Below are 20302 nucleotides of genomic sequence, written 5' to 3'. Positions count from 1 at the left end.
ACACTCACTTGCTCTCCCAAAATAAATAAACTCAAGAAAAATATATATTTTTTTAACCTCAGTATTCTGCCTGACTAATGTCTAATCAGAAGTTGAGTTAACTGGATGATTTGGGTAGAATATTATATGGGTTTATTTGATAAAGCATGTTTTTAGTTTTTAAGTAAAAAATTAATATTCTATTGTTTGGAATTCTAGTAAGATGTTAAAAGCCTCTGAGTTTAGTTCTTCTTACTGATTAGCACCTGAGTTTGAGTGAATACAGTGTGCAAAGTGATCATATATTCCGAGTGTTAATTTTTTCACCTTCCCAAATGCCAAATGCTGCTCTGTTCCCTCTCTGTGTCACTGCTGAACCTGAACTTTGACCCTTCTTGTATTTTCCCTCCTGCTTACCTTCAGTTGATCCAATGATCGATGATTACTCTGGAAGTGGAGGCAAATGTGTGTATTTCGTGTATTGGTTATTTCCAGTACTCTGATTTGCTAATCTGCCTCTGCTGGATCAGCCTTAAAATGAGCTTTGCATGCCAGCAATCCTAACAGGGAAATCCCAGACAGAGCATATTATAGGTTCAGAAATGATCCTGGTTTAGCCCTTCTCCATTTGGCAAACACACGGCTGAATTTCAGTTTGTGGGTTAAATAGTTAATAGGCTTGAGAATCTCTTCCTACTTCTACTCTTCAGTTTTTCCACTTCTGTGATTAAACTGAATCCAAAGTCATAGCGGATGATGGTGGTGACACCAGCAACTCACATATCCTGAGTGTTTATAAAGTGCTGGGCCCCATTCTAGGGACCTTGAATGTATTATCTCATTTAATCCTGTCACTGATTCTGGAAAAAGTTCCGTTATGCCCACTTTTACCCATGAGGACACCGCTTACCTGAGGTGGTTAATTTGCTACTGAGATCTCATGGTTTCTGTGTGGTTGGATTGGATAGTGTAACTCAGCTCCAGCTTTTAATCATTAGTACGCCTTTTTGGCCTCTTGAGCTCGTTCAGGGTCTGATTAATAGAAAGATCCTTTTAAATTAGCTATATAACTCTGAAACGTAGTGTACGTATAATTAAAAACAACCGCTTGCGGTTGGCCAAACGATCCATGACTGAGTAGCTCTGTGAATGTTGGGTTAGCACTCACCTGTGCTTATGCTAAGTTAGTTTCCTCCATATCTTGGGCCTCAGCTTACATGGTGATTAGGAAAACTTTTTTGTTTTCCTTTTCTGGAATTACAAATTAAATTTAAAATGTGTGCTTGAAATGAGGATATTTTATGAAGGAGCATAATACCTAGACACCTCGTTGTCCTCTCCATGTATATCATTAAGTTGGTGAGGACGTGGTTTCTTACCCTTTCCACGAGGGGATCTTTATCTTAGAAGAAATGAAGAATCTTGACTTCTTGGTTAAGTTTAGATTTTAATTGATTTGCTTGTTCATTTAATGAGGCATGTAATAGGGCTTGACTAGGAGGACACACACAGGAGAAAGCAAACGCAGCCCTGGCTGCTGTGATGAGGCTAGGCCTTGCGGACACAGTAAGACTCCAATACCCAGTGGCTCTTGGACCAGAACAGCTCTGTCTGAGATTTCCGAAGCTGACCGATACTGATGTGAGAAAGACGCCATCTCGCTCCTGCTTTTGTGCCCCAGGTGGTGCTGCTATCAGCTTGTTGCGTCACTCTTTTCTGAGCAGTGTGGCATCTCCCAAAAAGCTATGCATGACTAAGTTTTAATTTTGTATCCCTGCAGGAAAGCAGCCCTGACTACTTACGAATTTCCATTTCGGTCTACTACTCTTAATGTCTTTTAGGGCTTGCATGTGTCCATTGGACCTTCTAAACTCCATCCATCCTATTCTTTCCGACCTTGCCGCCGTCACCTGATGGCTGATTTTTTGCTCCAGTTCCCATCCCCCTTTTAAAACTTGCTTGTTTTCCTATGTTCTCTATTTGCAGATGGTGGTTTTCAAACTGTCTTGAAGCAACCACTGGTTTTAAGGGGTTTCAAGAACTGGCTTTGATTAAATAGAGATGAGTAGACCCAGAGAGAGCAAATGATACTGCTTTCTGACTCTTTGACTCATATCATTTAAGGAAAACTTAACTTAGTTTTGATACAAGTTTTAAGTAATGCCGACTTTCTCAAATTTAAATATGAGCTAATTTTAAAATAGAAACCCATCAGTACCCATGGGTTTTCTCTGGTGTCTGCGACAAGGATGACAAATGAATGAAAGTACGTAGAGCAAATTAATTTTGTTGTTTGTGGCTCTTTTTATTAAAACTAAATTTAAAAACAAAACTTAGAGTTCTGTTAAAGACTTTTTAGTAAGTGAAAGTATGTCCCTGAAACTTGCATTTCATACTGGCACCTCGGCCTACCAGTGACTCCTTGGTAGTCCTGTTAGGCAAAGTAAGAGCTGTACTTTGCAATAGTTAGCAAATAATCAGCCTTGATTTGCTTGATCTAATAGATGAATGAAAAGCATACCAACTTCATCAATTTGCTGATTGTTCTTCCCTGTTGAGGCAATTGGCCCTGAGTTCTTAATCAGAACTTACACAAAATTCTTGTGATTTCTGCAGTTACCTCTCCTTTTTAAAAGCATATTTTAAAGGTCCTTTTTAGCATGTTGAAATGCTGCTATACGAAGGATACTACTGAGTGCTCAGATTTTTGTTTTAACTGTAGCATCTTCTTGGGAATTTTTGCTGAATGCCATAAAATACTGGGCCAGGTTAATATTATTGATAAATATGTGATCATCTTTTTTTTCCTTTACCGTGATAAATTACTGAGATTTAAGAGTAGTGTAAATTTAAAACATTGTAGATTCGGAGCCGTAGAAGGAATAGAAGGAATGTAGCATGTTTTATTTACAGAGGGTGCCTGAACATTATCCTTTGAGGCTCTGGTTACCCTCTACCAAATACAATATTAACCCACACTGGAGTTTCTTAGTTTCTAAATTCAGAAGTGGTTCTTCACCTCTACGATACCAGTATTAAAGACAGACATGTTTTAGAACTGCCATCTAGAACAATTATAACTTGTCTTTGTATCATAACGTGTCTGTCTTGGCGCTTTAATGCTCTCCTTTCTTACGCTGGTGTTCCTTCCTGTCTTTTTTTTCCCTCTGCTCCTTTCCCCCCTCTCCACCTTTTCTGCCTTCCCTTCTTTCTGTCTCCCAGATCTGAAAGATTTTCAGAACAATAAGCATAGGTACTTGCTAGCCTCTGAGAATCAACGCCCTGGCAATTTTTCCACAGCGTCCATGGGGTCTCTTACTTCATCTCCATCTTCCTGCTCACTCAGTAGTCAGGTGGGCTTAACATCTGTGACCAGTATTCAGGAGAGGATCATGTCTACACCTGGAGGAGAGGAAGCCATTGAACGCCTAAAGGTAAGTAATACCTCAGACTGAATGAAAGGTGTTCTGTATAGTTCCATAAGGCAGAGTTAGGACTTAAAAACCGCTGAGATTTTTGTTGAGGATATGGAAGAACTTTCTAACCCCTAGAGGTGTCCTGAAAATGGAATTTGCTGCTTCATGATATCATCAGTTGCTTTTCACCAGAATGCTTGAGTCTGACATGGCCAGACAGAGATGAGAGAGATGCATGGGGAGAGCAGAGGTTGGCCATGCAAGTAACTGATAAGTAGATATGTCCTTTAATTCTGAGGTAGTTTATAAGCCATAGGGAAATTGTTTAGTTAGAAATTTAGTGGGAAACTAATTTGTTAGAAGCACTTGGTTTCATTTGAAGATTGAATTCTGTATAGAGCCGTGTGTATGTTAGTAAAGTACGCAGTCAAAAGTTTGGACATGTGAGTAGCTGTTTGTTCAGAACATGTGAAATGATAACTTCTGGAAGTTCATAGGAAGTCTTGGGCCCTATTCACACGGCTGTGGAAGGGCTGCCCGCCTCCTGGGCCGGTGCTCGTGGGGTCATGGGCCTCAGCGCCATGCTGTGCACCTGCATTGTGTGCTCACAGGTCCACCTGCAATGGCGCCCAGCTTTGCTTCCCCAGGCTGTGGTTGGCTCTGTTGGGTACTTTCTTGTCTTTCTCCATGAGTATAAAAGTGAGCAGTAGTGGTGCCTGCTGACTCCCGGCTCCCGGGTCCTTCCTGCCCCTCAGTGACTGCAGTGAGAACAGACCGTGCCATCTATCAGGTCACTGTGACAGCATCACAAATGCTTTTTCTTTCCCTGCCCATTACCTCCAGGGTGATCGTTTGATCCACCACGCCTTTGGGACTTTGTATTCCCAAGTATGGGGGGGGGGCGGGGATGGAGGTGTCGGGGGAGGAACAAGGAGGGCAGAGAAAGTTTTTCAGGGAGCTGGGAAGTTGCAGTTATGTTTGCAGCCAACAGGCTCTTTGCACTCGGTATTCTCCACAACTGCTGCTTGTTCAAGGACTGTTGGGGACAGTGACACACTTTGATAAATTAATGATGGGAAAGGTTTGCTGAGCCTTTTCACCGCTAAAAGGGGAGGAAGCTTGATAAGTTGAAGATGGCAGATGTTTTCATTTTCATTTTCAGGTGAGGCCGAAAAAGATCTTATTATTTTTTTTTAATGTTTATTTGTTTATTGAGAGAGGGAGAGAGGGCGGGGAAAGAGAGAATCCCAAGTAGGCTTCATGCCCTCAGCACAGAGCCCAACATAGGGCTTGATCTCACAAACGAGGAAATCATGACTTGAGCCAAAATCAAGAGTCAGATGCTTAATTGACTGAGCCACCCAGGCGCCCCCAGAAAAAGATTTTATACGAAGAATAGGCTACTGTTTCTTAGTCTGCCTTTTCCCTTGGCATTTTACTCACTTCCAAGCTTAGGTGCTTCGGAAACCAGAGTGTTGATCTTGTCTCTTTCTTCAGAGCATGTTAGCAGAAAGTGGATGAAGTCCTGAAATACCTAGCAAAGGGAAAAGGGTGAGAGATCTTTTCATCAATTGCTGTAACTTGAAGGGTGATTTCTGCTATTTTAAAATTGCCTTTGAAAAAAAAAAAATAAATAAAAATAAAATAAAATTGCCTTTGAAATTTTAATAGAGACATCAGCGGAGTCCGTGCAAGAACGCTTCCTGTGTGTGTTTTTTTCATGAATAGACATCAGTGACAGAGTTGCTGTGTGGGGTTCTTTCTGTTCAGGCCAGGGGTGGGGGGGTGGTGCAGGGGTTCCATGGGAGGGAGGTGAGATCTCCCACTTACTATTTAATATGAAATGTTCTTTGTCTTTGAGGATTTTGAATCTCACCGTATGCCTGTTAAAGCCTTGGTGTACAAATGAAATTATACTTTCTGTTAACTTGCATCTTGGCTTAAAAGAAAAAAATTGTCCTAACTGCCAGGTGGGACCAACTGAAAAATATCATTGGATGTTAGGAGTCAAGGCATTAACCAGACTCTTTAGGAATTAGGTCACTCCATGTCTTCCAAATAGTTTCTTGGGAATAACACTGCCATTATTCAGGGAACCCTCCCCCCAATCTTTCTACTCCCCACCAAAACCAAAGCAAAATTGTTATTACTTTCATCAGAAAAGAAATATTTCCATTTTAATTTTCCTTTAAGCCAAAATAAGTGTGATCTTCCATTTTCCCTAGCTTTAGAAAATTGCTTCTTAATGGTTTTGCGTTGGATCTTGAGTGTTTAATGCAGCCCTGCAGTCTATTGGGGCCTCAGCGCCTTAGCTCTGCTCCTGTTTTGTGAATGGTGAGAATTCCGTCCCAGCAGACCTGCATTTTAATGACTCAGGCGGAGAACATCTTGCGTGCACAGTGCAAAGCAGTGGTTATACAATAGAGATGCTTGAGAAGTTCTCATTTTGGGACCATTTCGTTATTGAATGTTTAGGAACTGTGTTCTTTAGACATGATACTGCAGAACAAAAATACTGTAATGGAAAACAGTAATAAAGGAGAGGAGGTTGATTCATTTTCCTAACACTTTCTTTTCCTTTGCTTCTCTGTATTTTTGACTTGAAAAATGTGATCAGTTGGTAGAAGACTTTTGCACAATGTGTTGCTACTGTTTCTTTTTTTTTGAATAGCTTCTTTCCGTATGGAAGAGACCCGTGTTAACCCCATCAATAAAGATCTTGATCCCTCCACAAACGTCTCTGGCAAAAGAGAGTGAAATGTAATTGCTCTCAGTTTTTAATCACAACTCAAACTGAGTTGGAATGAACATGCCCCTGATTTGGATTCTTATTCAGTAAGGTTTTAAATATGTAACCATAGCTACCATGTGGTGGCTCTGGTGTTTATTAGTCTGGCGTCAAAGTCAGTACTAGGAGTGCCATTGCCGAGGCTTGGATTATAAATATCCACAAATATCCATTACAGAAGCATGCAAGGGCAGATGCTGGGGTAGGCGGCCCGAGGGCCCCACACTTGGAACTTACTTTATGGAGCATATGCTGTGTTCAGTACAGTAAAACCTTGGCTATCCGATGGCTTCAAGGAATGTTCCATGTAGTAAGCATTTAACCTTTTAAATATCACAATTTAACTGTCGTTTTTTTTTTCATGGAAATATTTCTGACTTGTTCTGTGGATTTTTCTGCCACTTTAACCGAATCATGACAAAGAAATTAAATCGTGTTTAGCTGTGTGAACACAATTACTAACCAGCGTTATACAGATAGTTAGACCTACAGAATGTGAGGCCAAAGTTGAATGGCGCCTGAGCCCAATGTTCCTTGGAGCTTAAAAAAAAAAGGTTGCTGATGTCATCGCTCTTTGGAATTTTTTGTGTTTGGGTACTACGTGCACGAAGGAAGGACCCTTAAAGATTGTCTCGACTCCTTATTTTTGAAGCATGAATCCCAGTTTCAGCGTAATCTGGAGTTGGGCTCCTAGGGTTATGGGCAGCACTGGGCACCGGTGTGCCAGTCCTGCCTGCAGAGCAGGTTGACAACTCAGAGACCGCAGTTGTCTCCTGTTGGCAGCTCAGTTTTATTTATGCTCAGTTTGCTATTCAGCCTTCAAGAAAGAATGTCCTTCACTCTTTCTTAATTGATGGCGAGCTGTTTTGTCAAATATTTTCTTGAAATCCCATTGATTCTGCCTTAATTGAAGGAAGAATGTCAAGAGTCAGGAAACTCAGCCCTAGGGTTTAGTGGCTCAGGAAGTAGTGTGGCCTCAGGTTAGTCCGTAGGTTCTCTGGCCCCCAGTCTCTTTCTTTCTAGAATGGTTCTGGAATAAATGGCTTTTTCTAGCACTGAAGTTTTGCTCAATATCATTTTCTCTGAGCTTTCTTCAGATTTTTAAAAAATAGCTTCTGAGACAACATAAAAATTGCAACTTGAAGCTGTAATGAAAAATAAAACTAGTATCATCCTCAGCTAACTCATTAAATCTTCTCCTTATAAAGAGATTGTGTCCTGATTTACCCTCCAGGTGGAAAGTAGAATTAGAGAGTTCGCATTAGAATTGGCAGCAAAAGACAAGAGGGTCCCTCCACAGCGATTTTGCTAGATGGGCTGAGTTTACAGTTGCCCCCGAATGGAATAGCTTTCATATAGCCAGATAAACCTCTTATCAGACACAGTCTGCTCCTGAAAATAACCAACCCGGGGGGAAAAAAAAAAATTTAAGTAGCTCCTGGGTCAGTTTGTATTCCGTATCCAACATCAGTGGCTTGTGGGCCACACTCTGCATAATGAGCACCAGTCTAGATGCTCCGGTTTGGGCAACCTCTTGTGCTTATCCTTTGTTTTCAGAGTTACCATTTCGAGACTGTCAAGGTTTCTCCCCAGCCGTCTTTATTTATTTATTTTTTTTTTATTTTTTTTTAAAAAATTTTTTTTTTCAACGTTTATTTATTTTTGGGACAGAGAGAGACAGAGCATGAACGGGGGAGGGGCAGAGAGAGAGGGAGACACAGAATCGGAAACAGGCTCCAGGCTCTGAGCCATCAGCCCAGAGCCCGACGCGGGGCTCGAACTCACGGACCGCGAGATCGTGACCTGGCTGAAGTCGGACGCTTAACCGACTGCGCCACCCAGGCGCCCCTCCCCAGCCGTCTTTAATCAGCCTTACTGTCACAGAGGATATGGTGCCCGCTTGTCTTGTATTTGCCCTTTCACAGTATATGCAAAAGCACTTAATGCTACTCTGCTAGAACTGTTGTGTGAAGAACTTCTGTGGTGCTTGCTGGCCACTTGGTTCCTGGTACGCTTCCTGTCCTGGCCATCTCACTCCTTGCCAAAATTGTATGGGTGTTTTGGTTGCTGGCCCTCTGGCACGGCATATGGGCTCCTCCCTGAACTTGGGAGTGGCAGGTGCACTGCATGCGAAGTCAGTCCTGGGAGGCGTGTGCAGCGATGCCATTCAGGTAGCCGTGGGGTCTGTTCACAGGGCTAATGTGGCCAGCTTGAGTGGTGTTGTCTCTTTGGCTCCACCCTCCCCGCTCCCGCTGCAGACTTGCTCTCACATCCCCCAAGTTGTGAGTGACCCTTCCCAAACGAGTACCTTGTCAGTGGCCCCCTTTGTGTGGACCGTACTGGTGCCCATGTGGTTTCTGACTTTTCTAACTCAGTTACCGGTTTTGCTCTTTGTCCCTCTTCACTAGCTGTTGCCGTCCTTCACCGTCATCATCGTTGTCATGCTGTCCCGTTTGTTTCTCCTGACGCTTGTACTCCTCTGCTTTTGCGCCCCCCCCCGCCCTGCCCATGCCGCCTGGAATTTTCGCTCGTGGCTTTTTTTACGTGCTCTTGTGTGTCATTCCAGAAAACGAAATCGCAGGTGTCTTAGGGTTGATCGTATTACATGTTCACTGTTTCTTTCTGTGTAGAGAATTATGTTTTCAGATCCCAGCGGCTTCTTACAATAGCCTATTAAGTGAATCAGACAGTGAAATATTTTGCAAACTGTGCAGGGTTTTCGTCCCTAGTCATAACCACTGCTGTCCTCAGAGCTGTCATCCCATCATCGCTAGTCTCCTCATCCTCACCCTTTGACTTGCGGATTTCGTCTCCGTGACTAGATTTCTCCTGCTTTCTGCATGTGCTCGTCTCCCTTTCAGGTTTTCCTCCTCCTCCCTCCATTTTCCACCGAGTTGGTTCCCACTTGTCCTTCATTCATCAGTGTGAGCATCCTTCTCGTGCTCACCCATTCTCCTGCCACCTATGAATGCTTCACTTCTAGCACTTGGCCAACCGCTCCGTGGTCTTCTCCTGCCCTACCCGCGCACAGTCCGCAAGCACGCTGCCCTGGCCACACTGTTGTTCCTGGAAAATGCCAGCCATTTCTTCCCTCTTCCCTCACGTGTTTGTGTGGTGGCCCCTGCTCCTTGTCTCTGCTCACGCAGAACCTCGGCAGTGAGCCCTGTCCTGATAGCCCCACCCCAAACTGCTCCCGCACTTACCCCTTTCCCTTTCTTGCTTTTTTCCCAAGGTACTTACTGCTCTCTGACATACCGTATATTTGAATTATTGATTAAAATCGATTACTTCAGGCTCTTTACCAGAATGGAAGTCTTACGAAGACAGAGATTTTGTTCCTTGCCACATCTCTGGTTGCCTGAAACAGGGCTTGGCATGTAAGGAGGTGATGTAGAATTACTGAGTGAACGAGTCACCGGTTATTTCTCTCTCCCTAGTATATGGTAAATTCCTTGAGATCAAGAAATCTTATATTTCTGGCATTGATAAACACTGAGTGGGAGACGAGGAAACTGTCACTTCAGTGGCTACGTACCTTCAGATGAGATTAATACTAAACCTTTGTATGGCAGGTATTGGGTTGTGTTCAGGAGGGTATTGTGTTACAGGGGAGTTAAAATATCATTTATTTACCCTTCGGGTTCTTGGCTGGGGCTTCTACAACAAAAGATTAACAAGAGAAAAGCACACGAATTGATTTCATGTAAGTTTTATGTGACATGGGAGCCTTCATAAGAAAATAAAAGACCCAAAGAGGTGTTAAACCTGAGCATTTTTGTGCTAGGTTTGATGACGAGGGAAGAGTCATGGGAAATTGTGATAGGATGGGGCGGGGGAGGGGGGACGGGTGGGTACCTATTAAGGCCTATTTGTTCAGATTCCTCCTGGTGTTCCTCCATCTTTGGGGGTGAGGATGTGCCTTTTCTCCAGTTGGGGGTGGGGATCTTAAAGCTTGCTTGAGGAGATCAGAGTCCTTCCTGCAGATACCATTTCTCCGATTGCTTCAGCTGAAAATAGTCAGTATGCCAAGATGCCATATTGTAGGCAAATGTGTTCTGATCCCCATCAGTGTTATGGTGAAATTACAGTATGGAACAAAAGCAATGAATACCTTTGGTGGCTTTATTCTTTTGTAGAAGTGGCTGTTGGGAATAATGTCTTGCATTTTTGGATGTTCATGTTACTCTTTCTTCTGTAAACACACATACACACTCGCTATTAGGGCATTTTTATTAGGACTTAGGAGGATTATATATCTAGGGCTGATTTAATGCTAGATCTAGTCTTCGTGATTTTTATTGTACGTAATATTAAGAAAGGAAAAAAATCTCACTGTACTAGATTCTGCCTCATACCCACAAAGGGCATCTTGCTGTCCTTCCCAGACCTAGCCTGTCACATCATAAGTGTCTTCACTTGAACTGTGGACTTCCTCCCTTAGGAATCGGAGAAGATCATTGCTGAGCTGAATGAAACCTGGGAAGAGAAGCTGCGTAAAACAGAGGCCATCAGAATGGAGAGGTCAGGATATTATTAAGCTCGGGGAGTGTCTGCACATTCTCAGGGAAACTGGGATTCCTTTTATAGAAGGAGAAGATGAGCTGGAAGTAAAAGCGAAGCCCCCCCCCCCCCGCCCCCGGCGTCCACTTCACTGACCACAGAACAGAACAGAGCCCAGCCTGCTCTGGGCCTTCCGCCAGTGAGGCTTACATAGTCCCCCGTTCTCTGCGGGAGTCCTGTGTTCCTTACCGGACCGAGTGGTGCTCAGGGCCCATATAAAATGGAAGATGTTGAGGGATAGAGTTTTTACTTTGCAAAACAACTGCCTTTGATAAAGGCCCAAATAATAAAGCCCTTCGGATGATTGTCTTTGAGTTATGTTTTCTAGAACCTCTTAGGTTAAGCGGTGAAGTAGTTTGATTTGCAGACTTTTAAAATCCCTCTTCTACCTTAACCTATCAGTTCTCTACCCTGAAGGTGAATGTAACCTGAAATAATACTTTTCCTTTTGGGATGAATATACATTTAAAAAAGTTCACACCTGTCTTCCTCCTCCACGGAAGATGAGGAAGAAGTGAGTGCTGCTGTATGGATGCAGCGGGTGTATCAAACAAACACTTAGAAGTTTCTTCTTACAAGGATTTTAAGCTAGAATTGTTGAGTCCATATGATGGTGGGCATGGGAGCATAACATTTGAGAAAATCACACTTATAGACAATCTTAACATATCAAAGTTCCTTTCTGATCGCTTTCTTAGATTTTTTTGTCAAAAGGGCTCTGTCAGGGTTTTGTTTTGTTTTTTTTAATGTTTCTTATTAATTTTTGAGAGGGAGAGAGAGTGGGGGAGGAGCAAAGAGAGAGGGATGCCCAGAATCTGAAGCAGGCTCCAGGCTCCGAGCTGGCAGCACAGAGCCAGACGCGGGGCTCGAACCCACGAACTACGAGGTCAGCTGAAGTCGGATGCTTAACCGACTGAGCCACCCAGGTGTCTCGCTTTCTTAGATTTTGAAGAAACGGTTCTTTGAGTTAGATGTCTGGCCTTAAGGACTATCCCTTTCTTCCTTTTTTAAATATTAGTAGACATATTATTTATGAATTACTGTCTGCCTCTAAAGTCAGATGAGACAAAGTCCTTACTTGGGTGAATATAACTTTACCTAACATGGGAACAGAATTTATTTTGAATGTGCTGTTTTTCTTAAAAATAATTTCTCATTAATGACAGGATAGACAGGTTTTTCACATTTGTGTTACTAACAGGGACAGTAGTTTTTGCTTTGCATGCTTTATTTTCTAGTTCATATGAGACTGATTTAATTGACGTTTGGTGTTGGTATTCTGGTGTGCTTGTTGTTCTTCTAGAGAGGCCTTATTGGCTGAGATGGGAGTTGCCATTCGAGAAGACGGAGGAACCCTGGGAGTTTTCTCACCGAAGAAGGTAGGACACAGTGTTGTGAAACTCCACCCAAGAAAAGACAAACTTCCTGTCTGTCTGGGTCACTGAGGCACTTGCGGCCTTTTAGGGCTGTCCCCTCCTCCCTTCATTTCGTCTTGGGATTCGGCTTAATTTCAGAATTTCTAATTTCATCTTACAGTACAAAGGCAGCCTGTTTCTAAAATGCCTGTCATGTTTGCTGTTTAAAAAACAAAACGCAAGGCCGTAAATCTAACTTTCGGTCGCGATTCCATACGTTTACTCATGTGCGTTGTTGCTTTCTTTTCAATTCCCAGCCTCTCATCTAGCATACCTTGCTTCAGTTTGGCTACTCTTTCTATGTAGATTTTCCCACAGATGCCCGCAGCCCTGATTTATAACTCTATGGAAGCAATTTCAGCCATTCAGGTTTGTTTAGAAAAATACCACTCAAGTTTGCTTCTTTAGTTTGTGTTACAGACGGTCATTGTACTGAGTAAAGCAATTCCTGTCCTCACCCTTGTAGCCTCCTCTGCTTCCTTCTTAGTTTAAAAAAATAAATAAATGAAACTCCAGTAGTTACCATCCTACTTATGTTATCATAGTTGTTAGGTAGTAGATACCTTGTAGCTAATTAGAATAGCTTGAGGTAGGTTTTGTTTTGGGTTTTGTTGTTGTTGTTTTGTTCTTTTACTGAGTTGCTTCCTAGTTATTGTTAGGTATTGGGAAACTATTATCAAATGATTATTTTTGTGTGCTTCTCATTTGACTGTAGTAATTAAACATAAATTGATTTATAAAGTAAATATATTCATGCCAGTAATAAGTGGTCCTTCATTTCAAATAACCCCAAATTGGCTATGAGAGATTCAAACATGTTCTGCAAGGCTCCGATGGTGATCTCTTTAGGTTGGCATTAGAGTGAGTGGGGACTTTTCCATTTTTGTTTTTAATATGATATGAAATATTCCTTGTTTTTGCCGGGATTCTTTTGGTTTGGTTTTTCTGTCAAGGTCACGTAATTTTTTAGAACTGGAACAATAATAACAGTATTTTGTCTGTCTGTATTGCCAGAGATCCCTGGTTTTCACAGTTTAGTAGTGTTTGCTTCGGTAAGACATTATTTATCAAGATATGACTTATGATTGTAGAGGTGTTATCAGTTCTACGTTTGATAGAATTTGTGCCTTTGTGTATCTTGAAAGATTTTACAACATCTTTCAGTGTAAAGAACTATATGGAAAAATTTGGTAACAACTTGTAAAAATATGGCATTTAACACAAGTTATAAATAACTTGAATTAGTGTTGTGATATAAACAGCCCAGAATTCCAACTGAGATCTCTGTTTCCAAAGCTTTTTCTTGCTTTAATTTTATTCATCTTGTTTTAACTTTCTAGACTTCCTCAGGAAAGGAAGGGATACACCACTGGCCACATCCAGATTCGGTTTTAGAACCTGTTTCTGATATGTTAACTTGATTGTGGTAATCATTGCACAATGTGTATGTGTATTAAATTGACACATTGGACACCTTTAAAAAAACACATTGTCCGACCTAAACATATACGATTTTGTCAGTCAGTCCTCAGTCCAACGGGGGATGGGGTGGGAGAATACTTTTAAGGCAAGGGAAAATGAAACCTATTTCTAGGATGCCCTTTTTCTGAGGCCAGTGTCACAATAGACTTTAAAGAACAGTACCCACAGAGGACTTTGACTCTCTCAAACCAGCAGAGCTCTTAACTCCAGAGGCAGATGCTAATGTAGAGCTTTTCCTAATTTCTTTTTAATCATCTTTCTCATTTCCTGTTCTTAACTCACTCATCTGACTCTTCTTTCATTTTTCCACGTTTGCTGGCACTGTCTTGAGTAGATTTTGACCCCAAGACCATGTGACTTATTTTTGGATTCCAATGGGGTATTTTCACCAAAGAAGGTTGGTTTTTCAAAGATTTTAGAAATATTAGAGTTAGATGAAGAGGACTTTTACAAGATGTGTATATTGTTGAATGCTGACAATTTTAATTTTTTCTTTAAAGTAGAGACTAATGAACTAAACAGAGTAATGGGGACCATGGAAGAAGTGATAAAAATTATAGAGGGAAGTGACAGGGGGTGTGGGGACATGTTTATAAAGTAAATGAAAAAATTAAGTATTTCTTGAGATTGTAGAAAGGGAAAATTGTTTTCCCTCCACCCTTCTGAATTCTTAGCTGAGAGCCCTGTAATAAGAGATTAATAAGAAAAAAACAAAAATAAGTTTATTAACATGTCTGCTTCATATGTGTGTGGGAGCTGCCCAGGGGGAAAGTGAGTGACTCCCCAAGAGGGCTTAGAGTTCAGACTTAAATGCCATGTTAGTAGGGAAAGGGGAGCAGGGACATAGGCCTCTCAGGAGGGAATGAATGATTTTTCAGGAAAGGTGAAGGGGCCCTTGGGAGAATAGATGGGAAGTGTGATCGTTTGCGACAAAGTCTGTCTGGTGTCGATTTCTGGTCTCCTCTCTTGGGACAAGAGTCTATCCTCCCTGGTTGATGGACTCCCGGAGGGGACACAACAGCTGAAGTCCTTTAGGAGGACCTGTCTTGGGGTGGAGGCCGGGGTGGGGGAGTGGGTGGGGGGAGGTGGGGAGGGGGTTGGTTCAAAGGAAGCCTCTCCCTGCGGTTGCTGTTTTTGAAGTGCCTTTAGCTCAAAATAATCAATATGTCAAAGTGGCCTGTTTTGTTCCCTTCAAGAATTTCATCCAGATAGTTACAAAAATTGTGGTTAGCCCATCCAGAGAATCAACCTGTCTTTATTTTTCTTTTGTATTCTTTATGCTTTGACCTCAAGAATTGGATCTTGTTCTTTATCCCAGAACTCATGATTTTTGAATAGAATGTATTGGTGTAATTTGAGAAGGCTTAAAGAGAATGTTTTGTGTTTATAATGGAATTGCAACTAGGAATAAAAGATGTCCCTCACCTAGGGACTGTAGATAATCCAGGAAGCCATCAGCTTCCTGTAGGTCATTGTTCTTGTCACAGCCCATGCAGCGGTACTTGCTCCGGATTGATCATCTGTACCCTCTTTCAGACCCCACATCTGGTTAACCTCAATGAAGACCCACTCATGTCCGAGTGCCTGCTTTATTACATCAAAGATGGAATTACCAGGTATATTTGTTTCTTACAGCTACTTAATGTTTTCTGGTCTTTTCAACGATTGAATAACTAAAAGGAAGTTGTGTTTTGAAAAATTTGTTGTAATGATTTGCTTTTTCCTGTCTGAAATAGTTACAAACTATCTTGTCTTCCCAAATTATATACGTACTTTAGTCATCTGAACCAGTTAACATGTAGTTTTCCCTAAACACCCTAAGTAAAATTTTCTTCTAACTTCTTGTATGAATTCATTAGGGAGGTTAGTTCACTCGTGTCTTTTTATAAAGCTGAGTGAGTTACGTTGATGTATCCTTGCTCCTTGGTTTCTTATTCTCACGTAGGGAGCTTGATGATAATGTGAAAATAAAATTTGCAGTTGAAAGACTCCGATAAAAAGAAGCGATACCTTTTTTGTACATACCAAAGACTAGTCTCTGGGAGAAAGAGGTTCATTGTTTCCAGTGCTTTTTGTGTCTGAATTTCCCTGGGAAACACTTTCCCTTGTGTTCAGGGTTGGCCAAGCAGATGCTGAGCGGCGCCAGGACATCGTGCTGAGTGGGGCTCACATTAAAGAAGAACATTGTATCTTCCGGAGCGAGAGAAACAACAGTGGGGACGGTGAGAGTTCCTGGCTTAGCTTTTCCAGCAGTCTTTTCATTCTAGGTTATTAGAAATCCCCAAGGCTTGGCATTCCCTGTCTCTTTCAGTGATATTTTCTCGTACGATCTAATATTTGGAAAATGGAGAAACCTGTGCTGCTTACAAATGCTGGGACGGACATAGCTATTTTACATGAAAATAGGCTGGACAAAAGGAGCCCTTTTGGGACTGCCAAGAACTGAGCAGGACAGAGGCAATTAGGCTTGGTCTTGAATGTTAATTAGTTAATAGACAAGTAAGAAAGGAACAAATATCCTGGGTAGTGGGAGATTTGAAGGACCTCTGATTTTAACCCAGTGGAACTTACTTTATCTAAAAGGGAAGAAAAAGTCAGTCTTGATTTTTGCCCAGGTTATTAACAAAACAATATTCTAATGGTATTTTTGTGCTATGTGATTCATTCCTTTAATCAGAATATTAGCTTTTGACCTTAAGTTTCTGGATAGTACCTGTATCTTAAGATTTCTGATAGTTTTCAGTTTTATGGACTGAACTCTCAGGTATTACCAAAACGAACATTTCCTGTCTTCTTCTGAAGCTTGTCAAATTCATTTAAATGTTTCTCTTAGCCGTATCCCTGGTTTGGGTCCCCCAGTGAGAGCTCCTGTGTAGATTCTCAGCCACTTGGTTGGTTGCAGGAATCGATTCTGGTTACCCTGGAAGTCATCTGCTTTCCATTGTCTTACTCCAGTGGTTTGTGATGCTAATACTAGTTTGTGTTCTTCTTAGTTATCGTGACCCTAGAGCCCTGTGAACGCTCAGAGACCTATGTAAATGGCAAGAGGGTGGCCCAGCCCGTTCAGCTGCGCTCAGGTGAGACCAGGAAAGGTTTGAAGTCTTCAGTAAACAACATGTGGCTTGTGTGAGCAACTCTTTAATGTGTGACTCTTTGTTTGAAGAAGTGATAGCATTAGGATTTCTGGTCTTGTAAAACTCCAAAAGCTGTTTTTTTGCACTAGGGAAAGGGAGGGAGAGTGAGGTTACTAACCTAGGTAAGTACCCTTTTAAAAAATGGCTTCTTAACTCTGTTTCTGTTTTGTTCTAGGAAACCGTATCATCATGGGTAAAAATCATGTGTTTCGTTTCAACCACCCGGAGCAAGCACGGGCAGAGCGAGAGAAGACTCCTTCTGCGGAGACCCCCTCTGAGCCTGTGGACTGGACGTTTGCCCAGAGAGAACTTCTGGAAAAACAAGGGATTGATATGAAGCAGGAGATGGAGAAAAGGTGATGCACAAATATGACGTGGCCCACATGACCATCACTTCTTTTAAACCTACAGTTATGTAGCACGCATGAAACAGTCCAGTGATTTCACAATTTATTTTCTCCTCTCTTGTTTTTCTTTTCCTTGTAGGCTACAGGAGATGGAGATCCTGTACAAAAAGGAGAAAGAAGAAGCAGATCTTCTTTTGGAGCAGCAGAGACTGGTAGGAGGCCATCCTCAATCCTCTGTTAGGAAATGGGCGGCTTGCTCTGGTCCCTCCCATCCACAGATGAGCACTCGCCCAAATGGCTTGTCCAGCTCTCACTGACACCATCTGCTATTCTCTCATTTCCTTAATGGAGAATGAACTTACATCTCCTCGTAGCCTTAGCCTGAGAAAGTGTCTATAAAGGTACGATGTTGTGCCTTTTATGTCTTAAAGTCAAATCGTTAGTTCTATCAAAACCAAGTGCTTTTTGAAGAACTATGGGAGCTTTTCTGGTAGCCTTTGCCTCCTGATAGTGGTTTTTGAGTATGCATCAGTGGTGGATCTTTTAATAATAATTATATTGAATATGGTGGGTGTTTGCCTTGGTTTTGTTTCTGATCACCTGATAGTACTAATTCTCTGCTCTTGGGCTGACTTGGGGATTGTTCTTATGCTGGGCAGACTTTTTTTTTTTCTTTTTTTCTTTTTCTTTTTTTAGTTAAACTGTGTCTAAAAGTGTTGCTGCACAGTTGCATGTGTTAATCCTTTTCTGTTCCCCTGCATGGAGTCTGAATTCTCAATAAGGGTCTCCGTGGCATGTGGGATGACAGTGGAAGCAGGGGCTCACAACCAACTCAAATAGTAGAAGGAAGCCTGGTTCCTCCAGGTTGAGAAAGGGTTCGGGTGAGCAGTCGAAAAGTTGGTTTAAGGTTGCAGCTTATACTGCTAATAATGGCTTTAGCGTTTTATGATGTGAATTGATTCTCCAAGTTTGATAGAAACTGAATCGTATGGATAAATAAGTTGATCTAGTAGTTAGATTTTTGTTTTTAAGGTCATCCAGCTTTGGTTAACAAAGCCGTGGTCATAAGAAGCTTCTTGGCATTCATTTGATATGTAAGGCAAAGGTATAATAAACCTTTGGGTACAGTGGATACAGTGTAGAATTTTTAAGATTCATGGACTTCTTTTAAAATAAGGGGAGATTAGGGAGAAAGCTGAGATACTGGTTTCTTCCCTTAGCGTAAAACACAGCATCTAAAATGCTGTGTGTAAACTGCAGCCTTATGGTGATGCTCTGCTTTGGAGAAGAGAGGCTGGTCGTTGTTGCTAACTGGGCCAGAAAAGCCAAGGGCTTGAGCTAAAGCGGCCTTTCCCAGGGCAACTCATTTCTTAGGCCTGGCAGTGGGTTAAATCAGTTAGTTTGTTATCTTGGAAACTGTAGTGAAGTCCAAGAAAGAATGGATTGTAGGAATAAATCACATGTTTGGGGCAAGATAATAGCAGTGTTTGAGTCCCTTCACGAAGCCTAGTCAACATTTAGTTTTTAATGAAAACAGAAGGAATTTGGCTACCGTATGATTAGGGGTTTGAAAGGTTTGTGACACATGAGGAGCCTTTTATCTTCATAATGTATGATTTAGTAACATGCCTCTGATGGTCTGTTACAGATCGCATGAGGACAGGTATCATTAAGCTGTGTGTGTTATTAACAGTAGTGCCTTGTATTTCTATAGTGCTTTGTAATTTACAGAGAGTTTTAACATCCATCAGTTTTTTTTGTTTTGTTTTTTTTTTTTGATTTCTGGAATAGCCCTCCCTGGTAGGCGTGTGTGTAAATAAAGTGAGTAATATTACTTCCCATTTATAGTTGAGTAAACCAAGGCTAAAAAAAGTCTGTCTTGCCCATTCTTAAACACCTGTTAAGTCACGGGTCTGACGCTTCACCTTGGGTCTTCTGAATTGCTTCCGTGTTCTGTTTTGTTTAGAAAGAGCAGTGCCTCTTCCCCAGCTGGGAGTCTTGTTGAAATGCAGATGCTGATTCAATAGGTCTGGGGTGGGACCTGAGGGTCTTCATTTCTAACAAGCTCCCAGGTGATGCCAGTGCTGCTGGGCCGGAGACCAGCCTTTGAGTAAAGCAGGTGAGAGAGATGATGATGGCTGGCGTTCTCCATAACCAAGAGCTGATAGTCCTTCTTTGCTCTGAAATAAAGATGCTGACCACTAAGTAAAGAGAAAGTAAATGTGTCTAAGACCTATTTCGTTTCCAGGGGACATACTTAGTCTGCAAGTAGTCAGGTCCTGGTTATCATCTGTTCTGTGTATCTCAGAGCAGGTTAGGATCTCAAGAGCAGCTACTCAGAGCAGGGAGGCTGCTTTCCTCCCTGAAGTCCAGCTGTCTGTTCCACTCATGTTTCTTGTCCTCAAGAGGAACTGATTTCTAATGCCTTAGCCTAAAGAATATCTAGCAGTAACAATACTGAATGGAAAGTGTATTTTTATGACCCCATATTGGTCAACAAACAGATATATTTTGAATGCACCCTATGAATAAACATTGAGAGGATATAAAGGAATTCTTATGCAGTAAAATTGTATTTAATATTGTAATGTAATCATTTTGAATAATGACAGCCTTAAAAAATGGAGTTCAGGCTCATAAGTATCGTATTATGATAGTTCCCCAAATGCGTCACATTGTCACATTGCTGAACATTCTCTTATAGTTAGTGCTCTGTTACATACCTGGTCCTTTTTGTGCTTGCTTTTTTACACATGTGCTTTAGGTATCTTCTCTCTTAATTTGCATAGGCTTCTTGCAGAGTCTCTTACGGAGGCCTTTGCATTTGGGATTTAATGAAGGCAGAAGCAGCATTTAGTGACGTGAATTTGCCAGACCTGAGTAGTTTTTCCAACCCTGCAATAAGTCAATCTCAATATCTTTAAATCTTTTTTGACATGAGATAGGGTTTATACCTTGGCACATAAACTTTGCATACAGAATATTTAGTGTCATGGTCAGTACATGATAGGGGGGCTTTAAGAACATATCCTACAAAGTCAATACGACAGTATTTTAAGAAGAAGGAAAATTATGGCCACTTAGTTTAATTTGAGTTGTTTTGGATTTATGTAGACTTTCTGGTTTATTTGTTTTATTTATGATTTTTTATAACATGAATATATTTTATTTTTATTAGAGT

General features: G+C 41.5%; 1 protein-coding gene across 4 annotated transcripts in view; it reads left to right on the top strand.

Moving 5' to 3' along the window:
* KIF1B (kinesin family member 1B) overlaps window positions 1-20302 on the top strand; it is a 146755-nt gene that overhangs the window by 61689 nt on the left and 64764 nt on the right. For all 4 annotated transcript variants that reach the window (XM_047083099.1, XM_047083101.1, XM_047083098.1 and 1 more), the window contains exons 13-20: window positions 3280-3413; window positions 10625-10704; window positions 12047-12122; window positions 15177-15256; window positions 15756-15862; window positions 16634-16717; window positions 16950-17130; window positions 17261-17333. In XM_047083099.1, the coding sequence (XP_046939055.1) occupies window positions 3280-3413; window positions 10625-10704; window positions 12047-12122; window positions 15177-15256; window positions 15756-15862; window positions 16634-16717; window positions 16950-17130; window positions 17261-17333 (815 nt within the window). The remainder of the gene's footprint in view (window positions 1-3279; window positions 3414-10624; window positions 10705-12046; window positions 12123-15176; window positions 15257-15755; window positions 15863-16633; window positions 16718-16949; window positions 17131-17260; window positions 17334-20302) is intronic.

This window comes from Lynx rufus, unplaced genomic scaffold, assembly GCF_022079265.1.
Source record: "Lynx rufus isolate CCGP_SWC_20201006 ecotype Redwood Valley unplaced genomic scaffold, mLynRuf1.p SCAF_2, whole genome shotgun sequence".
NCBI classification, from domain to species: Eukaryota; Metazoa; Chordata; class Mammalia; order Carnivora; family Felidae; genus Lynx; species Lynx rufus.
The sequence above is the reverse complement of the archived record's forward strand: the minus strand, read 5'-3'. Positions and strand labels throughout refer to the sequence as shown.